Source organism: Populus alba, chromosome 17 (genome assembly GCF_005239225.2).
Source record: "Populus alba chromosome 17, ASM523922v2, whole genome shotgun sequence".
Classification (NCBI taxonomy): domain Eukaryota; kingdom Viridiplantae; phylum Streptophyta; class Magnoliopsida; order Malpighiales; family Salicaceae; genus Populus; species Populus alba.
In genome coordinates, this window is record NC_133300.1 from 8,813,288 (window position 1) to 8,839,250 (window position 25,963).

At 36.0% G+C, this 25,963-nt stretch overlaps 3 protein-coding genes, 1 non-coding gene and 4 pseudogenes across 15 annotated transcripts; 1 reads left to right on the plus strand and 7 right to left on the minus strand.

Moving 5' to 3' along the window:
• Nucleotides 1–857: 857 nt before the first annotated feature.
• Nucleotides 858–5,769, minus strand: LOC118030963 (uncharacterized). Its single transcript, XM_035035234.1, has 5 exons — nucleotides 5,615–5,769; nucleotides 5,390–5,514; nucleotides 4,804–5,003; nucleotides 2,001–2,230; nucleotides 858–1,325 (listed from the first exon to the last, which is right to left on the minus strand). Exons 2-5 carry the CDS (start codon nucleotides 5,479–5,481, stop codon nucleotides 1,047–1,049), a joined length of 801 nt encoding a protein of 266 aa, XP_034891125.1. The 5' UTR covers nucleotides 5,482–5,514; nucleotides 5,615–5,769; the 3' UTR covers nucleotides 858–1,046.
• A 2,735-nt stretch (nucleotides 5,770–8,504) lies between these two features.
• Nucleotides 8,505–8,623, minus strand: LOC118030972 (5S ribosomal RNA). Its single transcript, XR_004684422.1, has one exon. It is a non-coding gene; the product is annotated as a 5S ribosomal RNA (ribosomal RNA).
• A 469-nt stretch (nucleotides 8,624–9,092) lies between these two features.
• Nucleotides 9,093–9,210, minus strand: LOC118030978 (5S ribosomal RNA; annotated as a pseudogene).
• Nucleotides 9,211–10,247: 1,037 nt separating this feature from the next.
• LOC118030976 (5S ribosomal RNA) lies at nucleotides 10,248–10,366 on the minus strand (annotated as a pseudogene).
• A 541-nt stretch (nucleotides 10,367–10,907) lies between these two features.
• Nucleotides 10,908–11,026, minus strand: LOC118030975 (5S ribosomal RNA; annotated as a pseudogene).
• Nucleotides 11,027–11,494: 468 nt separating this feature from the next.
• On the minus strand, nucleotides 11,495–11,614 carry LOC118030977 (5S ribosomal RNA; annotated as a pseudogene).
• Nucleotides 11,615–14,848: 3,234 nt separating this feature from the next.
• Nucleotides 14,849–24,309, plus strand: LOC118030959 (ABC transporter I family member 11, chloroplastic). 12 transcript variants are annotated; one of them, XR_012168550.1, is made up of 12 exons: nucleotides 14,849–15,086; nucleotides 15,215–15,294; nucleotides 15,374–15,425; nucleotides 15,509–15,642; nucleotides 15,759–15,873; nucleotides 16,042–16,128; nucleotides 16,217–16,265; nucleotides 16,915–16,999; nucleotides 17,511–17,635; nucleotides 21,220–21,326; nucleotides 22,033–22,097; nucleotides 22,530–24,309. XR_012168550.1 is itself a non-coding variant. In XM_073405985.1 (10 exons), the coding sequence occupies exons 1-9, from the start codon at nucleotides 14,943–14,945 to the stop codon at nucleotides 17,587–17,589; spliced, it is 825 nt and encodes a 274-aa protein (XP_073262086.1). In that variant the 5' UTR covers nucleotides 14,849–14,942; the 3' UTR covers nucleotides 17,590–17,635; nucleotides 21,220–24,309. The 12 variants fall into 12 exon arrangements, 3 of the variants coding, with proteins under 3 accessions (XP_073262086.1, XP_073262087.1, XP_034891120.1); XR_012168552.1 differs by having other exon boundaries at nucleotides 24,011–24,309; XR_004684420.2 differs by having other exon boundaries at nucleotides 22,039–22,097.
• LOC118030956 (protein LAZY 1) lies at nucleotides 21,156–24,332 on the minus strand. The gene is made up of 4 exons (XM_035035223.1): nucleotides 24,275–24,332; nucleotides 22,476–22,778; nucleotides 22,010–22,335; nucleotides 21,156–21,446 (listed from the first exon to the last, which is right to left on the minus strand). The coding sequence occupies exons 1-4, from the start codon at nucleotides 24,330–24,332 to the stop codon at nucleotides 21,156–21,158; spliced, it is 978 nt and encodes a 325-aa protein (XP_034891114.1).
• Nucleotides 24,333–25,963: the final 1,631 nt, after the last annotated feature.

A 25,963-nucleotide genomic window follows, 5' to 3' on the forward strand; every position in this document is an offset into this window, starting at 1 on the left:
TGGCGTAATTGATTCCATACTAATTTAAATGAAGCACGAAATCACAAGGACGTGCGGATGAGGTTTGGAATTTCCACTATGTGCTGTACAGCAACGTTGCTTGTGTTTCTGCAATATCGCATGTTATCATGACATCAATGTCCATGCGTGATAGCAGAGGATAATTGCTGCTAAGTTTTTGTTTTGTTAGAGGTTGATTGAAGCCAGTAATTCATCTGTATGGAGAAATGGAGTAGCGCTTACCTTCTTCGCTGGCTCTCGATTTCAGAGATTGTCATCATTTATACATACAGAAGATGCTCTTTGTTAGTCTGACCTTAATGCTTATGAACAGTACCACCACTGCCTATTCAACGGACAGTTGAAATTTCCAGAGGGTGGCACAAAATTAGTCTAACCTTAATCATTCCAAACTCTGACCGTACATTGAACATTAGATAGCCAACCAGCCGTTATTTTGAAGAAGTGAGATTTGAGGACAGATGACAAAGATCACCGCGGGTTCCAATTCCCGGTTGATGGACTGCCGGAAAAGTAAATCTCAAAGTGAGTACTCACCTTGAGACACTCGTGAAATCCCCGGAAAAAAGCTGGGAATGATCTAAACAATTCAAAATTCTGTCCCAACTTGACCTGTGCATTAATGATCTAAACAATTCTCGATGGTTGAATGGAGCTCTCTCTATTAACAAAGCACAGTCAGTTTTCTCAGTTGATATTTCGCAGAGTTGCCTGTTAAGGCATCCGTGGAGGCAGAACCATAAAAGAAAAAAGAAAGAAAAAGTTGTGTCTTTGATCCGTTTTATGCTATTTTATTTCAAGTTTATTAGGTGGCCTGGAGAGAAGAGTAAGAGATGTGACGCAAATGGCACTTGCTAATGAATTAAGGTGAAGAATGAGAGTAGTTCCGAATATACTTAGAAGTCCATATTACCTGGAGATCAAACTCGATCGGACAAGACACATAAATGACCAGCTGCTTCACTGATTGTCTGGATCAACACATGATTCTCTTCTTGATCCAGATTTTGCACCAGAAACAAGTCCTACATGTATGAGCGCATCCTAGGCCTAGCCAAGGACTGGCCCCCGTCAAGAAAAATGGTTGTCCCAGTCATGTATCTTGAACCGTCACTTATTAAATAGATGACGGTTGATGCAATATCCTTTTTTACATCAAGCCATCTCTGCATTGGCACCGCCTCTTTCACCACCTTCTCAGCCCTCTCCCTCCCTTCTGACACAGGATATGCATCTTCTAGATGCAAACCACGCGCGATTGCATTAACCCTGATCTTGTACTTCCCTGTCTCCATGGCTGAATGCTGGAAGCAGTAACCAGAAATGTCAGTGTTAATAATTTCTGCTCTTTCATGATATGAAAAAAATAACAATGCATCGACAGTGTGATGAAATGCAAACCATCTATGCTCCACGCCATTACTCAAGATTGAACTCAAAAGATGCTTGAAAGAGGTAACTTCACTTCGCATGACTTGCACGCATATTCAGAAGAGGACAGACGAGGTACATTCATGATCTTGAACCTAAACTGACAAAGTGGATGCCATTTTTCCTAAGTACTCATGTCCAACTTAAAGAATTCCGTTTTACCATTTAAAAGGGATTGTTCAGGACAGCTTGCCAAATAAACCCATTTTGCTATCCAGAACAAAGTTACAGAAACTAAATCAATCCATTTGTACTAACAGGACGCTTCTTCGATCAATTATTCATTTGATAAACCAATCTAACTGATCTTATAAAAAAAACACAGATATGAAATTGGCCATCATTATCATCAAACACATAGTACTCTATGAAATTTAGTTCCATAATCTCTTGCCTTACAACCTCAACCAGCAGTGCTGGTCTTAATCATCCTAACGCAGTAACACTTTTATCCTTCCAGTAATGAGCATTGGTGCATGGCCCAGGACCCTAGCATAACTGTGAAGACACAAAAATAAATATGATTAAATACCAACGCATTTACTTACTCTAACTAATTGCTGTATTCCTGCTGAACATGAACCATATGCAGCTGCCCCTTGATATAGCCCTCTCTCAGCACCAATTATTGAGGTTAAGAATACGATGGAGCCTCCTGAATTATAGCCCCGCATTTTCTTTCCAACAGCCTTCAGCAGAAACCATGGAGACATAAAATTTATTTTCACCGTCTTTTTAAACTCACTTTCTGTTACTTGCAAAGGTTCTTGCATCTTTCCTATAGCACAAAATTCGAAGTAATAAATCCTCTTTCTTGTTTCCAAGCTCTAACTGCACTTCATAAATCTAACCATAACAAATTTATAAAACTGATAGTGTGATTGGAAATGAAAAAATAAAAACAAAAATGTGCGCTTAAGCCTCACATTTGCTATCCCGGAATCATTTCCACTCCAATAAAGAAGCCACTATTTATGTAGCACTGAAATAGGCAAAGAAGAGAGTCCCAAAGGCACAGCCTGGAGGTTAAGCTACCTACTTCTACCAAATTACAGGATGGAGATATAGGGTTACAAGAGCGGGCCTACTAATGAAACACAAGAAAAACATGCTATAAAGGAGAATAAACATTTGATAATTTCTCAAATTGCATGTTTTTTAGGAGATAATAAACATGTATTCCCAGTAAAAATATAAAGCAAGAAACAACAAAACTCCGCAAAATATAAAGCACTTGTTTATAATAGTCCGAGCACAATACAAAGATCATACACAAAATTCTCACAAACACACCAGGACTCTCATTGCCTATAACTCTTATATGGAAAGTGAGCACCCATCTTACAAACTCGTGCATAGAACACCCCTCCCAACTCAACTCCCATACATGGAAGTCTCATATTTTGGACGGCAAGGACATATGAACCAAGTATTCTATACTAACATAAGTTGGTGACAAAAATTTGGTTCCCAAGGCACAGCTGGATGTGAAGATAATATAAAACTTTGTCCAAAGAGGTTCTTAATCGATTTGCTGCAACTTGGTTAAATTGTTGAATTTACACTGTCACCACTGGCTATAGGGAGCAAGTTCAACCAAAACCTGTCTTTACTTTGTAGAGTTGGTGTCACCACCAATGACATTAGAGATTGAGCCAACCATGAAGCCAAATTGCAAACGATAGTATGAGAGCCAATTAGACTAGAAGTTTATGCTTCCTCCACCAGTTGCGTCTTGTAACTAACATTTTTTTAAATATTAGAGATGACTGGCAAAGGTGGGACTTGAAGTCGAGACCTCATCCCTTTTCCTTAGTAAGAGTAGCATTGAGCTATAAGCCAATTGCTGTGACCAACACTATAAGGGAGCACTTTAAGAGTAATTATTCACTGCTCCTGAAGTAATACTCATCCACTCACATGAAAGTGGGGTCTGTAGATGGCTACCATGGTGCGTCCCATGTTTATGCGAGTGGGCGAGTGATCCATTGTTAGTATCTAATAATTTCCCGCACTTTGGACACTATATACTAGCATAACTTGCATAAGAATGCTCCAAATATGAATGCTACATTATGTATGTGAGTGTGTTCCTTTGTGCATTATGGATGAGGAGTGATGAGAAAATTAAGTGAGCTTGTGTTCAACTTTGTATGAGTTACTGGTAGAATTTGCCGGCAATTTTTCATTTCTAGATTTTCGCCATGCAAAGTGCCAATATTTTCCCAAATATAAGAAGTGTGTCTAGCAGCTTATTGCTCCACCCTCGTATTTCTCATGCTTCAAACTCATTGTAACTGTCGTTCCTGCCACCCTGAATAATGACTATCCTACTTATGAATTGTGACTATTCTAGATACCAAAACTACTGCCAGCACCATCGATCTGTACATGTCTACTGCATGCAGAGTTGAAGAATCTCACATCTATCTTCCAGTTCAAAGAGAAAACAGCATAGATCTAATTAAATTAATGGCAAGGGAAAAGGAAACCATTGCTCCAATTCAATTCTGGCAAATGTTTGTTCCTTTCTAAACATTATGACCCATGTACTTATATTCCTCTTCAACTTCTGAATAAATTAATTGAATGATTATTGCGCCACCAAAATAGCAGGCTGAGTGATGCAAAAAATTGTAGTCTGCATATTGTTCAGCTTGATTCTCCGATGTTTGAGTGTAATCATTCTGCTCTAAAGTCCTTTCCAATGTTGCCATTAATCTTTGTCAATTCCTTTAATAACTGCACATAATCCAATAAACACTTGGAGTTCAAAAGAGAACAGGACATCAGTTTCAGTATTGTTTCACCAGTACTTTTAGAATCCATTTAGTATTGAGTTGCAGTTGCAGTTGCATTCAAAGTGAACGTGGAAGAAAGAAGAAACGGTCCAAAATCTGCTGACTTTTGGTGATGAATCAAAACTAAAATCTATTCTCAAAGGCAGGTTTAACCAAAAGAAATCCAGTTTCCTAAACAAAATTTAATGAAACAATCCAATACCAACTAGTGCCTTAGTATTTTAGCTATGGGCGATTACAATAAAGTTCCAAATTATTGTCACAGTCAAATATCATTCAACAACCAAGAAAAAAAAATGTTGTCAATCACTTCAATCATGAATGATGACGGAACAAAAAATAAAACTTACAACCTTTAAATTAAAAAACTCCACAAGTAACACCCAGAAAACTAGGATATTATGGTTCAAATTCCATCTAGTGGAATAGGAAATTCTATGGAAGCAAGGATTAGACTAGATCAAGAGCCAATACCCAGTTTATCAACCAAACAAGATAAAAGTATTATCTACAGTGTGGATAAACATCAGAGAGAGAGACAGAAAATTACCTTCATATGTATAGCAATGCACAAAAGCATCTAAATTTCCAAAAATTATACATGCCTTATCCACTGCCTCATCAAAACTTGCCTCCCTTTCCTCTTCCATATCCATTTCAACTGCCTCCACTGGAAAAGCACCTTTTATTGCACCTGTTATCTTCTCGCCGATACTCCTTAAAACCTTCTCATTTCCCATCAAAACCAATCTGATCATACATCACCAAATAACATATTATTCAATAAAACAATCAATGTAGTTGACTGTCAGATTGTACTAAAATAAAGAACACAAACATCTTAACCATAACTTTCAGTCTTTTCCTAAGAATAAAATGTCCTTCCTCTGCTTTTGTAAGCATAATAAAAAAAAAAAAAAAAAAACTGTCAATTGTAGCCCGCAAAGATTCCGTTTTTGTTGAAAGAACAAGTGAAAAGATTCCTTGAAGGGAACTATTAGTACTTTAGATTTCATGAAGGAAAAAAAAATAAACGTAAGAAAGTAGAATTCAAAGATTGAAACCATCATTTGGTAACATTCCCTTTGGCTTCCAAACTATAAAACTTGAAAGAAAGAACGAAACATATTCTTAACCTGCATCCTTGTTTAACCAAATGAAAGGCAATATTCTGTGAAATCTCATCTCCATTTGAAGTAAGCAACACTTTATTTGCCCCACTTCCCATTCTCCAATCCAAACTTGAATTTCGAAAGAAATCCTGTTAATTAAAATAACAACAAAATAATTCATCATCAAAAATACACATAATTCACGTTAAAAAGTAAGAAAAGAATTCTCTATCACAGAGATGATGGTACCTGTCACGAAACTAATTGAATGAAGTGAAAGACAAAAGAGAGAAGTCTCGTCAAATGAATGAACGCTAGAGCTGTGTCTGTCCGTCTGTCACAAGTGGAGTTGTCTTCTTTTTATTTCGGTTCTGTGCTGTGCTGTGCTGTGTGTCCCAGCAAAATTTTCATTTTTATTAGATTTGTAAAAGAAAGAAACCATCCTTCTCACCATCTTAAGATAAACAAGGGGTGTTTTCGTTTTTTTTTTTTTTTAATTTTAATATTTGGATTAATTTAGATGTATTTTGATTAATTTTATAAATTCTGAAATTAATAATAGTTTTTAATTCTAAAACTTGAATTTATAATTATTAAAAAATAAACTTAAAATCTAATTAATTTAACTATTTTTATTTGAAAAATAGGTTTTTTTTTTTTTATTTACGTGAGTGTCCAGGCCAGCTTGCGCGCACCACGACTAATTTCACGGCTCACTGAATATCCTGCAAACCCAGTGAGCATGTAAGATATCACGGGAGTAATAGACGTGTACGATGAGGTTTGAACCTAGAATGCAGAAAAATGGAACAAGTCTCTTCAACTACTGGGTCAAGACCTCAAGTGTAAAAAATAGGTGTTTTATTTGCACGTACAGTGGATGATCGTGTCACGTGATTTGGCAACGCCTCAACAACCACTAGCGCGGCGCTATTGCCCGGTGGAGGGACCTCTTTAATTTATTTTAATAATGCTAGGAAATCCTAGTGAATTACTTGATGAATAAAGCACAAACCTTAAAAAAGTCGTCCTTCATTGAGTTCCCACAAAGAGGTTGTCTCCTTCGAGTTTTTTTATGTATACTCCACAAGTTTTTGAAATTTCAATTTTTCTTCTAAATGATGCCGTTTTTACTTTTATGAAAAAGTAGTATTCAACTTGGAATGTGTCAGTGTTTGATTTTCTTCTCGCAAAGAAAATAAAACAAAGAAATGTGTCGGTGTTAGATTTTTTTTTTCTCGAGAAAGAGATGGTGAAGACTATTTAACCAAAACGTTAAAGACCCATTAAGACTAAATATTATTTGAGAACTTAATTGAGGTTAAGATTTTTCATATTATTTTTATTTTTAAAAATTATTTTTTATATTAAAATTATCTAAAATTATAAAAAAAAAATTAAATATTTATAAAATACATTTAGAACGAAAATTCAAAAAAACACCTAAGCCTTATAGAGGTCACTTTTGAAGGTTGAATGTGTTTCTCATATGGAGGGGGTGTTAGCAAATATCTAATTTACTACTTTAAAGTCAAACTCAAAAAATAATTAATAGAATATCAACACTATAAAACAAATTGTATTAAAATCTTAATAAATTAATTTTAAGGGATATAACTTAACTGGTCAGACTCTGAGTTTATTTTCTAGAAATCATCAATTTGAGTGCCACATACTTCAGTGCCACTGGAGGTTTATCTGGTTGTTAACTTCAGGGCTTTAGAAGATTAGTCGAGGTTCGTATAAATTGACCCGAATATCTACACTTACTTAAAAATAAAAAAAAAATCATTACATTTTTATTATGCTATATTTGTGTTTATTGGCATAAAAAAGGTAATTATCGGATAAAAAATGAATAGCGTAGAAGATAAAGTGACATTCCTTGAAGAGAAATATGTAAGCAGCATCAATCATGGATGATTGATGTATAATTTAGAAATAACTTGGCCAAAGATTCAGAAATGATCAAACTAATTGTATACGATCCATTTTACAAATGGGGTAGTTTCTACTATCTAGAAGCAAAATTTACCTCTCATTTCTCAACAATAACTCCCGGCCTCACTTCATAAGAGGTCATCGAGTCCACACCAAGCATAAATGCATACCAAATTTTCTTTCTTTCCTTTTCTTTTGTTAGACAACTCACATCACCAACAATCATCCATATCTACTACCCAACATAGGGATACACAAATAAAGTAGGAACATGTCGAAACACATTTGCATTGCCCAACATAAAGATACACACATTTTTAAAAAATAAAAAAAAATTGGTGGATCCAAGATATTGTTACAAAGATTTAGAATTATTTAAGATTTATACAAAGGTTATCTAGATTAAATATTATTTATGATTTTAAATAATTACTCTAAGGTTAGATTATTATAAAGCATAGGGCATAAGTTATTCAAGTATTTGGACTTTTCTTTTAGAAGAGAGGGACTCCTATGTCTTTAGGTGTTATGTATTGCGTACCATTGTATTGTACAAAAAATAAAAGGCATGTCATTTTATTTATAGAGAAACATGAAAACTCTATAAATGACAAAATTATTGATTTTTTTAATAAGATTTGAAACTCTCTTCAGATCTCATTCCACCTTATGCAAGGATTTACAATCAATAATATTTTAGAACATATGAAACATTTTCTCTAATTCACATAAAGTGATAAATCCTCTTTTGATTATTAAAATACATTTATGTAATTCATGTTATACTCAATATCTACTCGTTTGTTATCCTTAATTACGACAGCGTGTAGCATGATCAAAACATAACATTCTTTATATAAAATAATTTAGTGATCTCAAGTCTAAGGATCACTTACACAACAATCACATGAACATTTCAATAGACACATATGATCTCTCCATATGAAATTCTCATGTGGGTCACTTCAATATATATGTCATCTCATAAACACCTACATGTTAGTTTTAGGTATCCCTTAAACCTCAGCTTATATGAAAATTGTTTCCTTTCATAAAGAAAAGAACAAAATATATATCAGGTTTGACAACTCTAATTAATATCCTTTCTCAATAAAGCATTGACCAAAAACCAATACTTGAATACAATTGAAATCTAAGGTGTAGCGATTGGAGCCGCACGAGAAATGGGAAAAAAGGAGGGGTGCAACACAAGGACATCCAATAAGGTCACCCATCCTAGTACTACTCTCGCCCAAGCACGTTTAACTGCGGAGTTCTGATGGGATCCGATGCATTAGTGCCGGTATGATCGCACCTGTGAGTCCAAGCACGCGCAATTGCTATAACCGCTTTGAAGGTACCTACGAGGAGAGCGACGGGAGGTTGCCAGGTGGTTCACGCACCGCCGCATCTTTGCGGCGGCCTGAGGAAGCACAACTGGGGCCCTGGAGCAGGTCGGTTCACATTGAACCAAAACGACGGCTCAAAAGGCCTGTAACCTGCGATCCGACAGTTGAATCGCGCTCAGACTTTTACAGAAGCTTCTGGAGTCTGTTTTTCTTGAAGTGGCCATGGAATCGCTACTCCGACCACTAGATCTTTAGATCCTGCAGTCCTAACTATGAGGCCTTGAGTCTTCTGTGCCTTACCTCACTCTTCTCGAGGGAAACCTCATTCTTCTATCTTCGGCAGGCGATGACGCTGAGCGGGAAAGGAAAGGGGGCAAGAGAAGGAAAAAGGAATAGAGGGTCGCGAGGGGAGCCGCACGGGAAACGGGCAAAAAAGAGGGGTGCAACACGAGGACTTCCCAGGAGGTCACCTATCCTCGTAATACTCCCGCCCAATCGCATTTAACTGTGGAGTTCTAATAGGATCCACACATTAGTACTGGTAAGATTGCACCCATAAGTCCATGCACGTCCAATTGCTATAAGTGCTTTGAAGGCACTTGCGGGAGGCTTCAAGGCAGTTGAAACACCGTCGTAAAGGGGTGACGGCCTAGGGAAGCACGATTGGGATCTCGGACCGTGTCGGTTCGCACCAGACTAGAATGGTGGCTCAAAAGGCCCATAACCTGCGATTCGGCCGTTAGATCGGGTTTAGACCATTACAAGAGCTCTCGCAGTCCGTTTTCCTTGGAGTAGCCGTGGAATCGCTACTCCAACCGCTAGATTGCAGTCCTCACCCCATGGCCCTGAGTCTTCTACGTATTCCCTTGCTCTTTTCAAGGGAAACCTCGTTCTCTTATCCTCGATAGGAGAAAATGCCGCGCAGGAAAGGAAAGGGGGGCAAGAAAAGGAAAAAGGAAGAAGGGATCGCGAGGGGAGCCGCACGAGAAATGAGCAAATAGGAGGGGTGCAACACGAGGACTTCTAAGGATGTCACACATCCTAATACTCCTTTCGTGCAAGCGCGTTCGACTACGGAGTTCTGATGAGATCCGGTGCATTAGTGCTAGTAAGATCGCACCTGTGAGTCCATGCACCCACAATTACTATATGCTCTTCAAAGGCGCCTGCGGGTAGAGCGAAGTGAGGCTACCAGGTGGTTCACGCACTGCCGCAAAGAGGTGGCGGCCTGGAGAAGCGCGACTGGGGCCCCAGAGCAGGCCGGTTTGTGTCGGACTAGAACAGCGGCTCAAAAGGCCCGTAACTTGCGATCCAGCTGTTGGATCATGCTCAGACCATTACAAGAGCTTTCAAAGCCTGTTTTCCTTGGAGTAGCCGTGGAATCGCTACTCCGACCACTAGATCTTTAGATCCTGCAGTCCTCGCCTCTAGGCCCCGTGTCTTCTGTGCCTTCCATCGCTCTTCTCAAGGGAAACCTTGTTCTTCTATCCTTGGCAGGTAGAAACGCCGCGTGGGAAAGCAAATGAGGGCATGAGAAGGAAAAAGGAAAAGGGGGTCGCGAGGGGAGCCTTACAAGAAACGGGCAAAAAAGAGGAGTGCAACATGAGGACTTCCCAGGAAGTCACTGATCCTAATACTGCTCTCGCCCAAACGTGTTTAACTATGGAGTTCTGATTGGATCTGGTGCTTTAGTGCTGGTATGATCGCACCCGTGAGTCCATGCATGTGCAATTGTTATAAATGCTTCGAAGGCACCAGCGGGGAGAGCGATGAGAGGCTGTCAGATGATTAAAGCACCGCCGCAAAGGGGCGGCGACCAGGGGAAGCGTGACCAGGGCCCCGGAGCGGGCCGGTTCGCATCGGACCAGAACAACGGCTCAAAAGGCCTGTAACCTGCTATTCGGTCGTTGAATCGCGCCTAGACTTTTATAAGAGCTTTCAGAGTTTGTTTTCCATGGAGTTGCCATGAAATCACTATTATGACCTTCAGATCTTTAGATCCTACAATCCTCGTCCCGCGACCCTAAGTCTTTTGTGCCTTCCCTTACTCTTCTCGATGGAAACCTCGTTCTCCTATCCTCGACAGGCGGGAATACCAGTGTTCGGGAAAGGAAAGGGGGGCAGGAGAAGGAAAATGGACAATATCCTCGACAGGCGGGAATACCAGTGTTCGGGAAAGGAAAGGGGGGCAGGAGAAGGAAAATGGACAACGGGGTCATGAGGGGAACCACATGGGAAACGAGCAAAAAAGACAGGTTCAACACGTGGGCTTCCCAAGAGGTCACCCATCCTAGTACTACTCTCGCCTAAGCACGTTTAACCGTAGAGTTCTGATGGGATATGGTGTATTAGTGCTAGTATAATCGCACCTATGAGTTCATGCACGTGCAATTACTATAAATGCTTCGAAGACGCCTGTAGGGAGAGCGACGAGAGGCTATCAGGCGGCTCAAGCACTGCAACAAGGAGCGGTGGCCTTGGGAAGGGCAACCGGGGCCCAGAGCGGGCCGGTTTGCACCAAACCAGAACGGCAGCTCAAAAGGCTCGTAACCTGCAATCTAGCCATTGGATCACGCCTAGACCCTTACAAGGGCTTATGGAGTCCGTTTTCCTTGGAGTAGCCATGGAATCGCTACTCCAACCGCCGGATCTTTAGATCTTGTAGTCCTTGCCTTGGAGCCCTGTGTCTTCTACACTTTCCTTTGCTTTTCTCGAGGGAAACCTCATTCTCCTATCCTCGACAGGTAAGAACGTCACGTGGGAAAGGAAAGGGGGGCAAGAGAAAGAAAAAGAAAGAAGGGGTGGCGATGGGAGCCACAAGAGAAACGGGTAAAGAAGAGTGGTGCAACACGAGGACTTCCCAGGAGATCACCAATCCTAGTACTACTCCTGCCAAAGCATGTTTAACTGCGGAGTTTTTGATAGGATCCGGTGCATTAGTGTTGATATGATCGCACCCGTGAGCCCATGCACGCGCAATTGCTATAACCGCTTCCAAGGCACCCATGGGGAGAGCAACGCGAGGCTTCCAGGCAGTTCAAGCATCTTCGCAAAGGGGCGGCGGTTTAGGAAGCGCGACTAGGGGCTCGGAGCAAGCTGGTTCGCGTCGGACCAAATTAACAGCTCAAAAAGCCCGTATCCAGCGATCGGGCTGTTGGATCGCACCCAGACTTTTACAGGTCTCGAGAAAGCGTGACCGGGACTAACAATTTTATAATTTTTTTTGCAAAGCATTTTGTCTCAATAACTTTATCTGTACTTTAGATTCATTAATCAAATATTTGATGAATATTAAAGATAAATAATTTTTTATTAATAAATTAAATATATTTACATGAACAAAATCAATATCGCGTGTAACCAACTTATTTTTGTTGTTTTTTTTTAAATTAGTTTATTTAATTTTGCAAAAGCGTCTAATATATAAATTTACAATCCTAAATGTTAAATATAAAAGGGTAAAACAATTTGAAAAAAATCAAAATTAATTGCAAAAATATCCCTTTGAAAATCTAAATTTTTACTAAGGTTGCATTTAGCAAAACACCTATAAAAAAACATGAATACAAGGCTCAAAAAAAATGTTAGTGTGTGTTTGACATACATGTCTTTAGCTAAAAATAAAAACTTAGGCTTTGAATTTGCTTGAAAAGGTTTTAGGGCTTGTAAGTTGATAGAATCTCCTCAGCCCTTGATGTTCTAAACAAAAGAATAACAATTGATTACAGCTAAGAAAGAAATATTATCTTATTTTTTAGATATCAAAATAGTTAACTATACCATCTAAAAAATTTTGGTCGTTGAAGCATGAGTTTGTTATGATTGCTCTTTGACTTTAGGGGGCAAAGGAAAAGGATTAAGTGGTAGGAATTAGGCAAGAACATCATGGTTATTGATCTGGACACCTATGATCTTGATTAATTAAGGGATAAAGGTGTAAAGGAGTCTAGAAAAGTACAACTCAGATATGTTCTCCGTGAGTTGTGATTAAGATTGGTCATAGTAGTATTTTTAGGGTCTTTGGAGATTAAATAATTGATTGCCGATGGTTGGATCTTGTTGAGAGAAATCATTATTTTATTTTAGGAGAATTTTAAGGTATTTTGGTGAGAGAATGAAGGATAAAATTGAGTTGAAACATGACAACTCAAACAACTTTTTCGAGTTAAAATAAATAAGAAAATGAATAGTAGTTGAATAATGTCTCATTTATAGTTTCTCTTTTAAAAATAAACAACTTTTTCGAGTTAAAATAAATAAAAAAATGAATAGTAGTTGAAGAACGTCTCATTTATAGTTTCTCTTTAAAAAATAAACAACTTTTCATCTACAATACCTTCTTTAATTTAATTCTTACTCTTTCAAGTTTTTTTTAATTAATCCTTTAATTAAACCTAATTTTTGGGAATTTTTTCAATTTCACCCTTAGAATGTTTTAATTAGATCCTTGACTTTAGTGCCTTTTTAACATTGTCATTGGTATTGTATATTTTTAATCTCATCTTCAATTGACCCTTTAAACTTTTAATTCTTTTCAATTAAGCCCTTGATTATACCAATTAGGCTCTTCAAAGTTTAATCGGGTCCCTGATCTTCTAAGTATTGCAAATTGACATTAATTAGGCCTTTAAACTTAATTTTCTTTCAATTAATTCTTTAATTAAATAAATTAAACCCATTAAAAGTTTAATTAAGCCCTTAAACTTAATTAATTCTTCTAATTTTGGTCAAATTGACTTTCAAACTTAATTTTGCTTCAATTAAGTCCTTAATTAAGTTAATTAAACCAATAAAAGTTTAATTAAAACCCTTAAACTTAATTAATTCTTTCAATTTTGGTCAAATTGACTTTCAAACTTAATTTTGCTTCAATTAAATCCTTAATTAAGTCAATCAAAGCCATTGAAATTTTAATTAAGCCCTTGAATTTAATTAATTATTCTAATTTTGGCTAAATTGATTTTCAAACTTAATTTTGCTTCAACTAAGTCCTTAATTAAACAGATCTTATCAATAACATTCCAATCTTACTAACCTTCTGGCATTTTGACATGTTGCAACTTGAAAGCTTATCTATTTGTGTCCTAAATAGTTTTTTTGGATTTTGGATTTATTATCTTTTTGGATTTTTAAATCTTTTAAAAAAGAAAAAAAAAGTTACATAAAAAAATTTAAGAGTGCTAAAATTGAGTTATGATAACATCCATGAGCTGGCCTGGCCCAAGTTTAAATTTCATTTGGAAAAATAAAATTTTATGGTCCAAAATATTATTTTACAATTTACTCAAACTCACCTTATGCCCAAGCTGAGCCGGCGTGCACACTTTGTTAAAATTTTAATTTTAATCCTGAAGCACACTTTGTTAGAACATCTCATCTTTAAAAGCTTAGGTGTTTTTGAGTTCAATTTTAATTTTTCAATTACCTATTTTTATAAACACTAGGAAATTTTTGTGTTTGTTCCAAAGTGGAATAAAATTCTTTAGAGGGTTTTGGATTTCATCAAAGCATGCCAACCTAAAGTTTTTTAAGATCATTTTCTCATTCTCCCATAATTTATTTAAATCATGTTAATATTTTATGTTAAAAAAACATATGTTAGAGATTAAATTCCAACAAAATTTTAGTTCAAAAAATGAGTAAATCTCACTTTTAATTTGACATCAAAAGTGCTTATTAACTAATTTAAACAAATTTCCAAGAGAAATACATTTATACATAGACTTCTCTTAATGAATCACAAATAACAATTAATTGATGGGAGATTTATCCACTATAGTAGAATTGTTGTGCAATTGGTATGATGATGTTTTTTAAGAGCTTGTTTATTTTTATGTTTCAAATTTTTTTTTGAAAAAAATATTTTTTTTATTTTAAATTATTTATTTATATTTTTAGATTATTTTGATGTGATGATATAAAAAATAATTGTTTTAAAATAAAAAAAAATACTATTTTAATATATTTTTAAACAAAAATACTTTGAAAAGTAATTATCATTACAATACCATATATGATAAAAATAAATAACTCATGGATGATCCATAAAAAAAGTATTTAATTATTTAAATTTGTAAAAAACAATGATAAGAATGGATCATGGAGGATCCTAAAATATAATAATATTAAAAAATATAAATAAATTTTATATCTTTAGTTGCTAAATAATTTTGGTAATTCATGAAAGGTTATGCATGTTTTTCAATATCTATCTATTCAACAATACAGTGTAAGCCACCGCCACTCAGTTCAGTCCCTGTATCTGAACCGAAACTCCCGCCTCTGATATGACAACTTCCTCTTTATCAACAGTTCAGTCCTCAATTAATCACAAGCGACTTCGATTATCACCACAACGAGCCTCACCTAAACTCGATTTTATTAGAATTCCACAAAATCACAAAATCTACTGCGGCTGCTCTTGCTTTGAGGCGAGTAATTAATTCTCTGTTTTTTTCCCCTAATCATCAGCAGCAGCTGCTGCTGATGATTCCTGTATGCTTTTTTTTAATAGTTAATCACTGTAGGATTAATTAAAATCATCAAGTGTTAATTGCAGGTTAAGGATGTTAGCTATAGACCTCCAGGGACTGAGCTTAATCTCTTAAATAAAGTTACCTTTTCGCTTCCAGAGAGAAGGTAATGATTTAATTCTTTAATTAATTAAATGACGTGTTTTGCTGTATGAATCTTATTCTTCTTGCTCTGATTGATGTAGTTTTGGCTTGATTTTTGGTCAAAGTGGGAGTGGAAAAACTACTCTTTTGCAGGTTTATAACTGCCGTTAATTGAATTGGAAATGGTGTTTTGGTCCTTCTTGTAATTTGTAATTTTGTGTTTTTATTTTTTGTAGCTTCTTTCAGGGATAAGCAAACCAACGTCAGGTTCGATTTGTGTTCAAAGATATGGGAATGATGGAAATCCAAACCAATTGCCTGAACAGCTATCTCCTGAAAAAGTTGGTATTGTCTTTCAATTTCCCGAGAGGTATTCGTCCTTTGATAATTTGGAAATTTAGAATGCTTGCTATCTACATCGAGCCATTTCCGGCTTTAGGTTTATATACAGTTGAGTTTTCAAGAATGTTGTCTACTGCAAGCAAGGTACTTTGTGGCTGACACTATTGCTGATGAAGTTACATTTGGGTGGCCAAGGCGAAAGAGCAGCGTTCAATTAAGGGAGCATCTTGCTTTGAATCTGCAAAGAGCTGTAAATTGGGTACCTGTTTTTTTTTTTTTTTTTCTTTTTTTAAATTTTTTTTAAAAAAGTGATCGTGTTTTACCTTTTCCTTTTCTGGTCATTTTTTTCTTGAGGTTGTCTATGATACATTACATTACATCTTGATGCCAGTTCTTAACACAGTACTTAATTTAATGATGTATTTAGGTTGGATTGAATGGGATCTCATTGGATAAAGATCCTCACTCGCTAAGTGGTGGATATAAACGTCGGCTTGCCCTGGCTATTCAATTGGTAAGAACCTATATGTAATTAGGTAGTTTTGCAACCTTTATACTCGTAGCATGCTTTGAGTAATGAATGTTCTCAATCTAATGTTCAGGTTGAAGTCCCTGATCTGTTGATATTGGATGAGCCTCTTGCTGGTCTAGGTAGGGGTCACACTCTGTAATTTTTGGTTCCTAAACCATTCCTTGTCTTCCCTCATGTTTAAACTCACTGAGGATGGTTAGTGTGATCCTTTTGAAGCTAATCAGCATTTAACATCTGAACCTGTAAATGCAGTTTTCTCAAATTTTAAATGTATGAATATTTTTAGCAATTAAGAGTCAAGAGAGGCCTGCTCTGAGCATGTGTGATCTCGATGCCTAAACATCAGCTATTTGATGACCAAGTTATGGATTTGAATTTTCTATTATTTCCTTTCTTTTCATCAGTGATACCAAACTACACATCAGTGGTACCCCTTACCATATCTCTCTGCCCCAATATTTTGGGTCTTTGACTTCTCTAAAAAGGACTGGTACCACCTTGCTATCAAGACTGGTTGTGTCACTTCAACTTTTTTCAATTCGGATCATTTTAACTTCAAACTCAATTTGATCCCTTTTGGGGGTCAAATTCTAAAATGCAATGTTTAGCCTCATGGTTATTAGTTATTAAAAGCTTTTCTTGAGATTTGAAGTGATGGGCATTTAACACATGTCCATTATAGGGTTTCAGTATATCCACCTAGCTTCTTCATTTGTTCATTCTTTTATGCTGTAGTGAGTTTGTTTTATTACACGCTTTGGTTATCAGATTGGAAGGCACGTGCAGATGTTGTAAAGCTTTTGAAGCACTTGAAGAAGGAATTGACTATACTTGTTGTCAGTCATGATCTCAAGTAAGTCTGTTTAACTGTCCAAATCCGAGTCTTGTCTTTTGGACCTTTTCTTCTGAATTACCCACCTTCCTTTTCTGTTAACGTACTGTTTTTCTTGTTTGTATGGTTCTATACTAATGCTTTATGTGCCATCATATTTTAGCTGTTCAAATAACTGTATTTCTAGTTCCTGTTTTCAGAAATAAGTAATCTCATAAGAATTGTATGGATGTTGTTGTATAACTTGCATGAGTTATAATAACTGTATTTTTAGTTTCTGTTGCTCATAAACAAAGACATTGGTAATCTCATTAGAACGCTTAGAGACTCCACCAAGCAAGCTCTTCTTATTGCTTTGTATTTGAGCCTGATTTCCTGAATCCAATATAGTTTAATTTACAGATTCCGCAAACTAATTTATTGAACCTTCACCTATCATAGGGCACCACTTGTATTTTCTCATCTTGTGTCTCTTTCCACTATATGCATATGGTGCTACTTTTACTGATAGAGCTTCTGGTTTCTCTTCCAGAGAGTTAGCAGCTCTAGTTGATCATTCCTGGAGAATGGAAATGGGCGGATTTCTGAGGGAAGAGCTCCTTCCAGTGTAACCTTGGAGTGGACTTTTGCCTACCTTACCACATGTTATGCTATGAGGTTTGACCTGAATGGTTCTAGTTCTATATGTTTACGCCAAAAGCTGGAATTTTTGGAAATTATATCAGAAACATGTCTTGCTGCTAAAATCCAAATCCTTGATAGTATTTTTCTTTCTTTCTTTCGTTCTTTTTTGAGAGAGAATTGGATCCTTGATATTACCTGTTGCTTTCTAATCTGCGTAGGTACCAGCCCTGTAGTCAACCTCCAGCTATTGTTCTTAAAGCTTAAAATGCATTTAGGCATGAAGGTTTCTTGGAACCTAGGCTCAAGGTGCAGGTGTTTTTCTAGGAATAAGAAGTTGAATACTTACTGTAGTTCATATATACACGTAATTACATAAAGAAAAATATTAATTTTAAGAAGAAAATAAGAAAAACATTAATAGCCCTGATGTTTGTTTCTTATCTTGATAATAGATTAATTAGAAAATGAATAATTTTTTAACTTTGATTCTATCAGAATAGAATAGAGAGATAATAAGCTAGCAAAATAACAAAATAATTTTTTTTTTCCTTCTTAGCATCAATTATGTCAATAAAATATGACCATCATTAACTAAGAGAGGGTGAATGATTTCGCTAAGCAGTAAAAGAAAGTAATAAAAACAATAGTATAATAATTAAAAAGAATAAAAAATCATTTGTACAAAAGTCAAATTCTTTTTTCCAAACAAACCATACCCTTTCAAATTGACTTATTCTCTTTTGTTTTTCTCTCACAATTAGTTTGGTTTTTCTAATGAATAAATTTGACAAAAATAGTTAGTGGATTGACGTGTCATATCAGTAAAAGGTTTCCTCCCACTCTCTCAAGTAAATAAATAGAAGTCACATGGGTAGTACAAAGGTATATTAAAAATCAAACTACACAAGCTAGAAACCTAACATACAAGAAGTTTAATTAGGCATGATTTTTGTGCTTCTTTGTAAGTCCCTAGGCATGTGCTTCTCTTGCTTAATGCACGCTTGATTGAAATCGCCTGGCTTTTACCCTTAAAATCCCTTTCCATCACAGATTAGTGCCTTGTGCATCAGGCATATGCCTTAGGTGCTTTTGCTAACACTACCTCCAACAGTTTGGAATTTGATGCGTTTTCAAACTATCCTCTCAATATCATATTCGATCCTAAATAGATTGTTTAATGATTTTGATTAGATGAACTTTGGTAGGTGAATTGTGGAAACTCGAATGTTGCATTTCCAGCCCAAATTTGAGGTGTATGACTCCATAAAAACGGGAAATAGTTGATTTGAGGGGCATTTTAATAGAAATAGTTTGCATGAGCTTGACAGTGGCCTTGGGACCAATAAACACTGGCTCGCTTTGTGAAAAGAAAAGGACTAACTACTAGTTTACTCCAAAATAGAACTTAGATTTCAATTTATTCCCTTAGTACAGAACCGTGCAATGTTACAGTTGAACAATGAGAAATGTTTCAGTGCTACCCTTCCATATACTATCACATATTTTTAACATCTTGCAGAAGATGGTGAAATTGTAGTTATTGTGATGGTTTGAGGGGAACAATGTTTTGCTATCATTTGGAGGCTAAGAGAGCACAACTGGCCATAATGGCTGGTCTCTTAGAATACAATTACCAATGTAAACTGCTTAATGAAATTGTAGGTCTAAGTAGGGTAGGTGTTACTTCAATGAGAGATGTAAAATTTAGCAAGTGAAGGCTCTTGTTTTATTTCAGCTATCTATCTCCTTTTTCCCTCTTTCTCTATGCCTTGAGTTAACAAATCTGACATGTTAGTGTAAGGGTCTGTTCCCTTTTATCAGCTTGATTTTTTTTTTTAATAATAAATTATCAAGACCTTGAAAGCATTAGCTATATCACTAACTTTTTTTCCCCTTAATTTCAGATGAATTTTGATTTGGCATCAAATGCCCAACGTGAGCTCCTCCCTTAATAATCTTATCTTCTCGTGTCTGAAGAAACTGATTTCCTGAATAATCACTTGTTTGGAAAGAGAATGATAATTAAATAATTCAAATGGAACATGCAAAAACACCAATCATGTCTACTAATTAAGTTGGTTACATGATGCTTAGTCTTCGCAGCTTTATTATTATACATAGAGATAAGATGGATACCATGTACTGTTCACATCTCCTTGTGTTCATGACCATTAAAATCACTCACAAATACATATGAATGTAGATGATACAATCAAACAGCATATTGCAAGTATGCTTTAGCTCCTTTGCTACAGCTCCAGCACCAAATCTACATTATCAATATTGGAAAAGGGTAATAAGCGTAATCATATCAGTAATTCACCTTGATGGTCACAATGAGGTCAAATCAGCTCTTTAAAAGATAAAAATACTATCAATGCGGTAGCATACATAGGGAAATACACTATTGAATGATTGACTTATTTAATGGCTGGATGTTTTGCCTAAGTAGACAATTTTAAATTATCTTGGAACATGAATGGTTGTGTGCTAATATTGTTTGACATAAAAAATGAAAACTCATCTTAAATTTGTTTCTTTTACTTTCTATTTTGTTTTTTTGGCAGAAATGTTGATTTATGTGTCAACATGTCACAATATAATTTTGATTGTGCATTGAAGATCAATTTTAAATTTTAGTCTACTTTGAGGAAAAATAATAGTAAGCAGAAAATTGTTTACTCAGGTATTGGTTACCTGTTTTGGAATTTTCCTTTCCCTGCAAGTTTGATTCATGTTCAACCAGATATCATAATGTAGTAGAATGAATTCAAAAGAGTTAAGACGTTTCAACTGAAATTATTGTGAGAAAACAAGATAATGTATCTGAATATTCGATAAGAATGTAGAATCTGTTTTCTTTTACGTTTTCTTTTACAATCAATATAAATATACTGTCAATAAATAAATGTACACTGGTTTTATGTATAGGTGGAGATGCAGGTGATCCTAAGTTCCTAACTCATGAAGTATGTGGCCGTAGATAGGACAGAACGAAGAAAAATGCCTAGTTGAGTTCAGGTGGAAATTATTGATGATATAGCATCTAGAAATTGATTGACCAGTTTAGAGAGTTATTGTATTAAATTTTGTTTACGAACAATGGTGTTGTACTCGGCATCTTGAAATTGAATGACAATTTGAGAGTCTGAGTTATTGTATTAAATTTTGTTTTTGAAAAATGGTGTTGTACTTGGATGTTAAAATAAATAAATGAATGGTGACATTCTGGTGGACATTTATTGCAAGCTCAGTACTGAGCTTCCTACTTGTTTGTGTCAGATATTCTTAATACCATGTATAAATAATTTGACTCTCTCATTATTGCTGCTTTTGGCATATCTTGTTCCCATTAATGCAGTTTTTACGAACTTCTTTTGGTTGTAAATAAATGTGTTTTGAGTGCATAGATAAGAAATTAAAATGTTAAACATTTTATTCATCTATGCATATTGTAACAAATGATTAATGGTGCCATAGTCAGCTATCTATACTTGAAGTAAACCAAATGCTATCATCTACATGCTCTATGTTTTTGGAAGGTCAAGACGTGTTAGTACTTATAGTCTGCATCTGTTTTAATCCAGTATTCCCCATTTGCTCTTGAATTACTGCAGCTATGACCATAAAAAGGCAGTTTCAAGTTGTTCGTATGGCATTGGATCCCATCAATTGACTTGGATCCAGGAAGAAACTTTAGTTTGTCTTTAACCTGGTGCATCAGGTCTGCATTATAGCCACCCTCATTCAGAGCATTCATTGTCTTGTCTATATGGGACTTCATAAACTCTTTTTCAGCTAATGGGTTTTCAGGATGAACTTTTCTATGAAACATTTTTAGGACCTGCATGCCAAAAACTGAGAAAAATTAAGATTTGGTGGAAATTTTATCATTGAAAATATTTGGAATGGTATTGTGTTCCTACTCCTACTCTGGAATGCCCGTATGATTATTTATGGCCAATATTTTTTACATGTGAACATGAAGGAATTATTGTCTAATGAAAACCTCTCTGGCAAATATAATGGTCAGTCATCAATATGGCATAGCTTGATTCAAGTTGGAGTCATAAGGGGTGATCTTGCTGGATGCTAGGTTATCAGATGGTTTGAAGTTTCAAAAACACTTACAAAATGGCTGCTTTATACTGTAAGATCTATCCAAGCTGTAAGATGATAATTCCTACATATATGTTTTGTTAGGAATCAGGTGTCTGCAACTTAAGATTTTTGTGCTCAACTACTGTTATCGGGATGTCATGTTAGCGCACTTAAAAATGAAACCAGGATTCAACTTATTTGACCAGAGGTCATCAGAATGCAGTGATATGGATCATGTGTTTATGTATAGAATCACCAGTCCCTTCCCTTATAATTTATTATATATAATATTAGAGGAAGACGCACCTTATTAAGTTTTTTCTTGGTAGAAACAGAATTGGAAGCTTCATCACCAGCAGAAGGGGTAGGGTTTCCTGAAGTAGATTGAAACTTTGTGAGTATCTTCTTGATGAAGTATTTGGCAGATTTATGTGCTTTCTTGGCTTGCATCTCCCCTTTCACTTCATTTTCTGAAGGGATTTCATCCGTAACTTTTGTTGTACGAAATATCTCTTCAAGGGATACCTTTTCCTTCCTTACTCCAAATCTTGTTTCTGGATGTTCAATTGATGACCCAAATCGGTATCTTTGGAGTGGACATGCTACTGTCTTTCCAAAATCTTCAGCATCGGCTGTTTGCATTTGCATGCCGCTGAGTATAATGGTGCTAAAGTAACTTCTCCTTGCCAATGAGTCGTTACAACCTTCTTCTTCAGCTTTCTAGAAACTTTATGAATTCATTGTTCACAAGCTTCAAGTCATTCTCTGTCACCTTCATTTTTTCCTGTCATGTTCTCCAAAGATATGGGAAATGTTGGTGTTGCAGGCTCACTGGTAGTTGGTTCTGAACCAAGGGTTCCAATAGCGAGAAAGCCATGAAAAAGATCAGAGCTAATGATCGATACTTCATCTCTGTTGTTCTCATCCACTCCTTCATTTTCAGAGAAAGTGTTCTCGCACTCCTCATTTGGCTGTTTTAAGAGCCTGGATCCATATCTGGAGTCAAAGCTTGGCCTAGTATAGGAGAGATGGTCATCGATACCTGTCTGTGCTGAAAGGCAGGTGCAATAGCTCCCTGAAACATGGAGAAAGAAAAGGATAATTTATTCAAGTGTTTAAGTATGATGTGTTACTATCCCTCTTATCACATTTTGCATGGACCAACTAGTGGCTGAACATCTTCAGATCTGTGAACATAGTGGTTCAGAGGTTATTTGTATCACGTGGCGGCTGCAATATTTACACCAATATGCCTGCTTTGAACCTAATATCTGAGGAGAGAGGTCCATTTGCAGAGTGGCCACAAAAAAGATGGGAGGCCTCAGCCAGTGGTGGAAAATTGAAGGGCCTAGAGGTCCTGAAACTCCTTCACTGAGGCTGCACCTTTTTCTTTTCCCATGAACACCCTAGATGATGGGTGGTCATGTCTAGCTTTACTGGACAGATCAGGCAGTCCTGATGCCAAAGAGAATCGGTGGTCTCATCCAGTGGTGAAAAATCTTGAAAGTAGAGATGATTCTGAGACAATTGACCATCTTTGTGAGATCATCAATCTTTGGGTTGAACCACAGCTTTATCTTTTCCTTGTAGTGAGAGTCAGACACTAGGATCGGTGCACTCCTAGGGGTCTTTTTAGAAGAAAAGGAACAAGGGTAGTTTGAATACCTATAAAAAAAATCCTTGAATGGTTTGACACTAGTTTTTTGTGATCGCGGTGCATCCAACCTAATACCTGCAACAATGAAATGCAAGGTGAAGTTGAATATCATTAATTTCCATGCTATTCTAAATATAGAAAGAGTGGACCCACCCCCGTTCTTAACCTCCTCCGAAGGACACAATGTCAGTTTTGCTTTAGTTGTCATAGGGGTAAGATGTAGGAATAGATTTAGATATGCAAGGGGAAAGGGAGAGATTTGGATTAGCAAAAAGAGAAGAATGGGTCTTCTGATCAATGCTGATAGAGAGAAACATTTTTCGTTGACTGTTTGTCAAGATCAAATCAAGTAGAAGAATCAGGGAGAGATGGGAGACTCGCAAGTCGGGGGTGCTATGAACGCTTGGTGTGGCTGTATGGATTCATGAAGCATGGATGTAAGAAATTGATGGGGAAATTTCTTCTAGTTCTTTCAAATCCATGCGTTAAGTATGCTGTACAAAAACTATTAGTGCATCAGGATTCGCATATTCATCTGCTAATGGACACTTCCAATGAGCACACTAACGTAAACAAATACATTTGCATATTAGTTTTCTATGTAAAATTACTTGATGTCATGTCATTGCATATTTACATATATTTTACAGGATGCTCGACCTAGAGGATGGTGGCATTTCTAGCAATGAAAACTGTTGCAGGTTAAAATCATGTAAAGTACTCGCTTGCCGGGGACCCCAAAGGGACTCTGTGAATTATTTAAGCTTTGGGGCTAGTTGTTGCTTCTGGTAAGATACTTCTAACTGAAAGATCCTCTTCTAGTGGTCATTCTTGCTTAGATCTTGAGAGCCAATCTTCTCTCTTCTGATATGCTCTATCGATGCTACTCTTATCACTGTCATTGCTAATATTACTGTTGACGCTAATGTCATCATCATCATCATCATTATTCTTCCTCGCCGCATTCCGCATTCTCATTATATTACTGTTGACCTGGACAGGAGCAAGTTTTTACTTTTTTTTAATTTAAAATCTCATGTCATTCCGTTTATGCCTCTTACTTTCTCTTCCCATCACAAATTGGGAGCTTGCTTGGCCATTTATCAAAGCCATTTCATGGTTTGTCGCTGTTGTTCTCCTAGAACCGCCTTCTTGATTCAGGCTTTATTTTGACACTTTCATTGATTAACCTTCGCTTCTCAAATGACTTGATTGCACCTTTTTTTTTTTTTTTTTTTTTTTGGGATTCTAACATAGTAAAAAAAATCAATAAAATAACATATGGTAAAAAATATTTAAGAAAATAACATAGAGTAGAGAGTTGCAAGTAATATATGTGATTCTCTAGTTGCAAATGTCATTTGTTATTCTCTTAAATTGTAATATTGATGGACACATGATCTAATAAAGAGAGGAGAGAGAAAAAAAAAAAAGGAAAAGAAAAAAAAAAAAGAAAAAGATCTTGGAACTACACTTAAATTTTGATAATAACACTGCTAGTATCAATGGAAAGATCTAAATGAGATGAATTCAATGATATCAAAGAATATTACCAACGATGATCAGAGTGAGCCTTGAAACATTTGGGACGGCTTGCCTGGCCCACTCTATTCACCACTTGTGACCTTATTTACTGTAATTGAATTCATCTTGTTAAGATTTTTCCAACGGTACTAGTGATGTTGTAATCATTCAATGTGCTTTCAAAGTCTTTTTCTTTTTCTTCTTTGTTTTTATCTCTCAACTCTCACCTCCTTGTAATTTGTGAAGAGATATTAAAAGAGAGAAAAAAGTAAAAAAAAATAATAAAATGACCCTAGAGATACACTGAAACTCTGATGATGACATCACCGATATCGTTAGAAATATCTCGACAAGACAAATTTAATGAGACCAAGGGTCACAAACGATGAATAGAGTAAGCCACATGAGCTGTCCAAGTGTTATTTTTCATTTAACTACACAACAATAAAGTGCATGAAATTATTATTTGTATGAAATACTTTTTGTTTAGAGAAAACAATAAATAGGATAGGTGCATGGGATTAAAATAACAAAAGTAGACCTAATTTTTTTAAGCTAAATAACAAGAAGAGGTTCTTTTTTTTTTTTTTTAATTTCAAGTTAAAAAAAAATAGATCAATGATAACAAAGGGTGAAGTTTTATTTTTCTTTTCTACGTTAAATAAATAAAAAAAAAATCATTGATAACAAAAGGTGAAATTGTATCATTTTTTAACACTTGAGGGACCAAAAATGCATTAAACACAAAAAAAATAAAATAACAACCTGGATTTTGTGTGTCAAACTTGTGTTTTGGATCATAGACTTAACTGCGTTTAAAACATTTTTTTTCCCTTCAATTTATTTTTCACCTATATATATATAAAGACAAAAAGGAGCCTAGGCGTGCAGGCCTCATGGCCTAATACACCTAGACATTAAAAAAAAACAAGTGTGTGGGTCTTCAAACCCAAGCCCGCAACGCTTGGGCTTGGTTTTTTAGTTGTTCACCACCTTTTAAAAAAAACAAATAATTAGTAGATTACACCTCTCATGTCATTTGTTTTCCAGATACCAGCAACCATTGTAGTGGCTGGAAA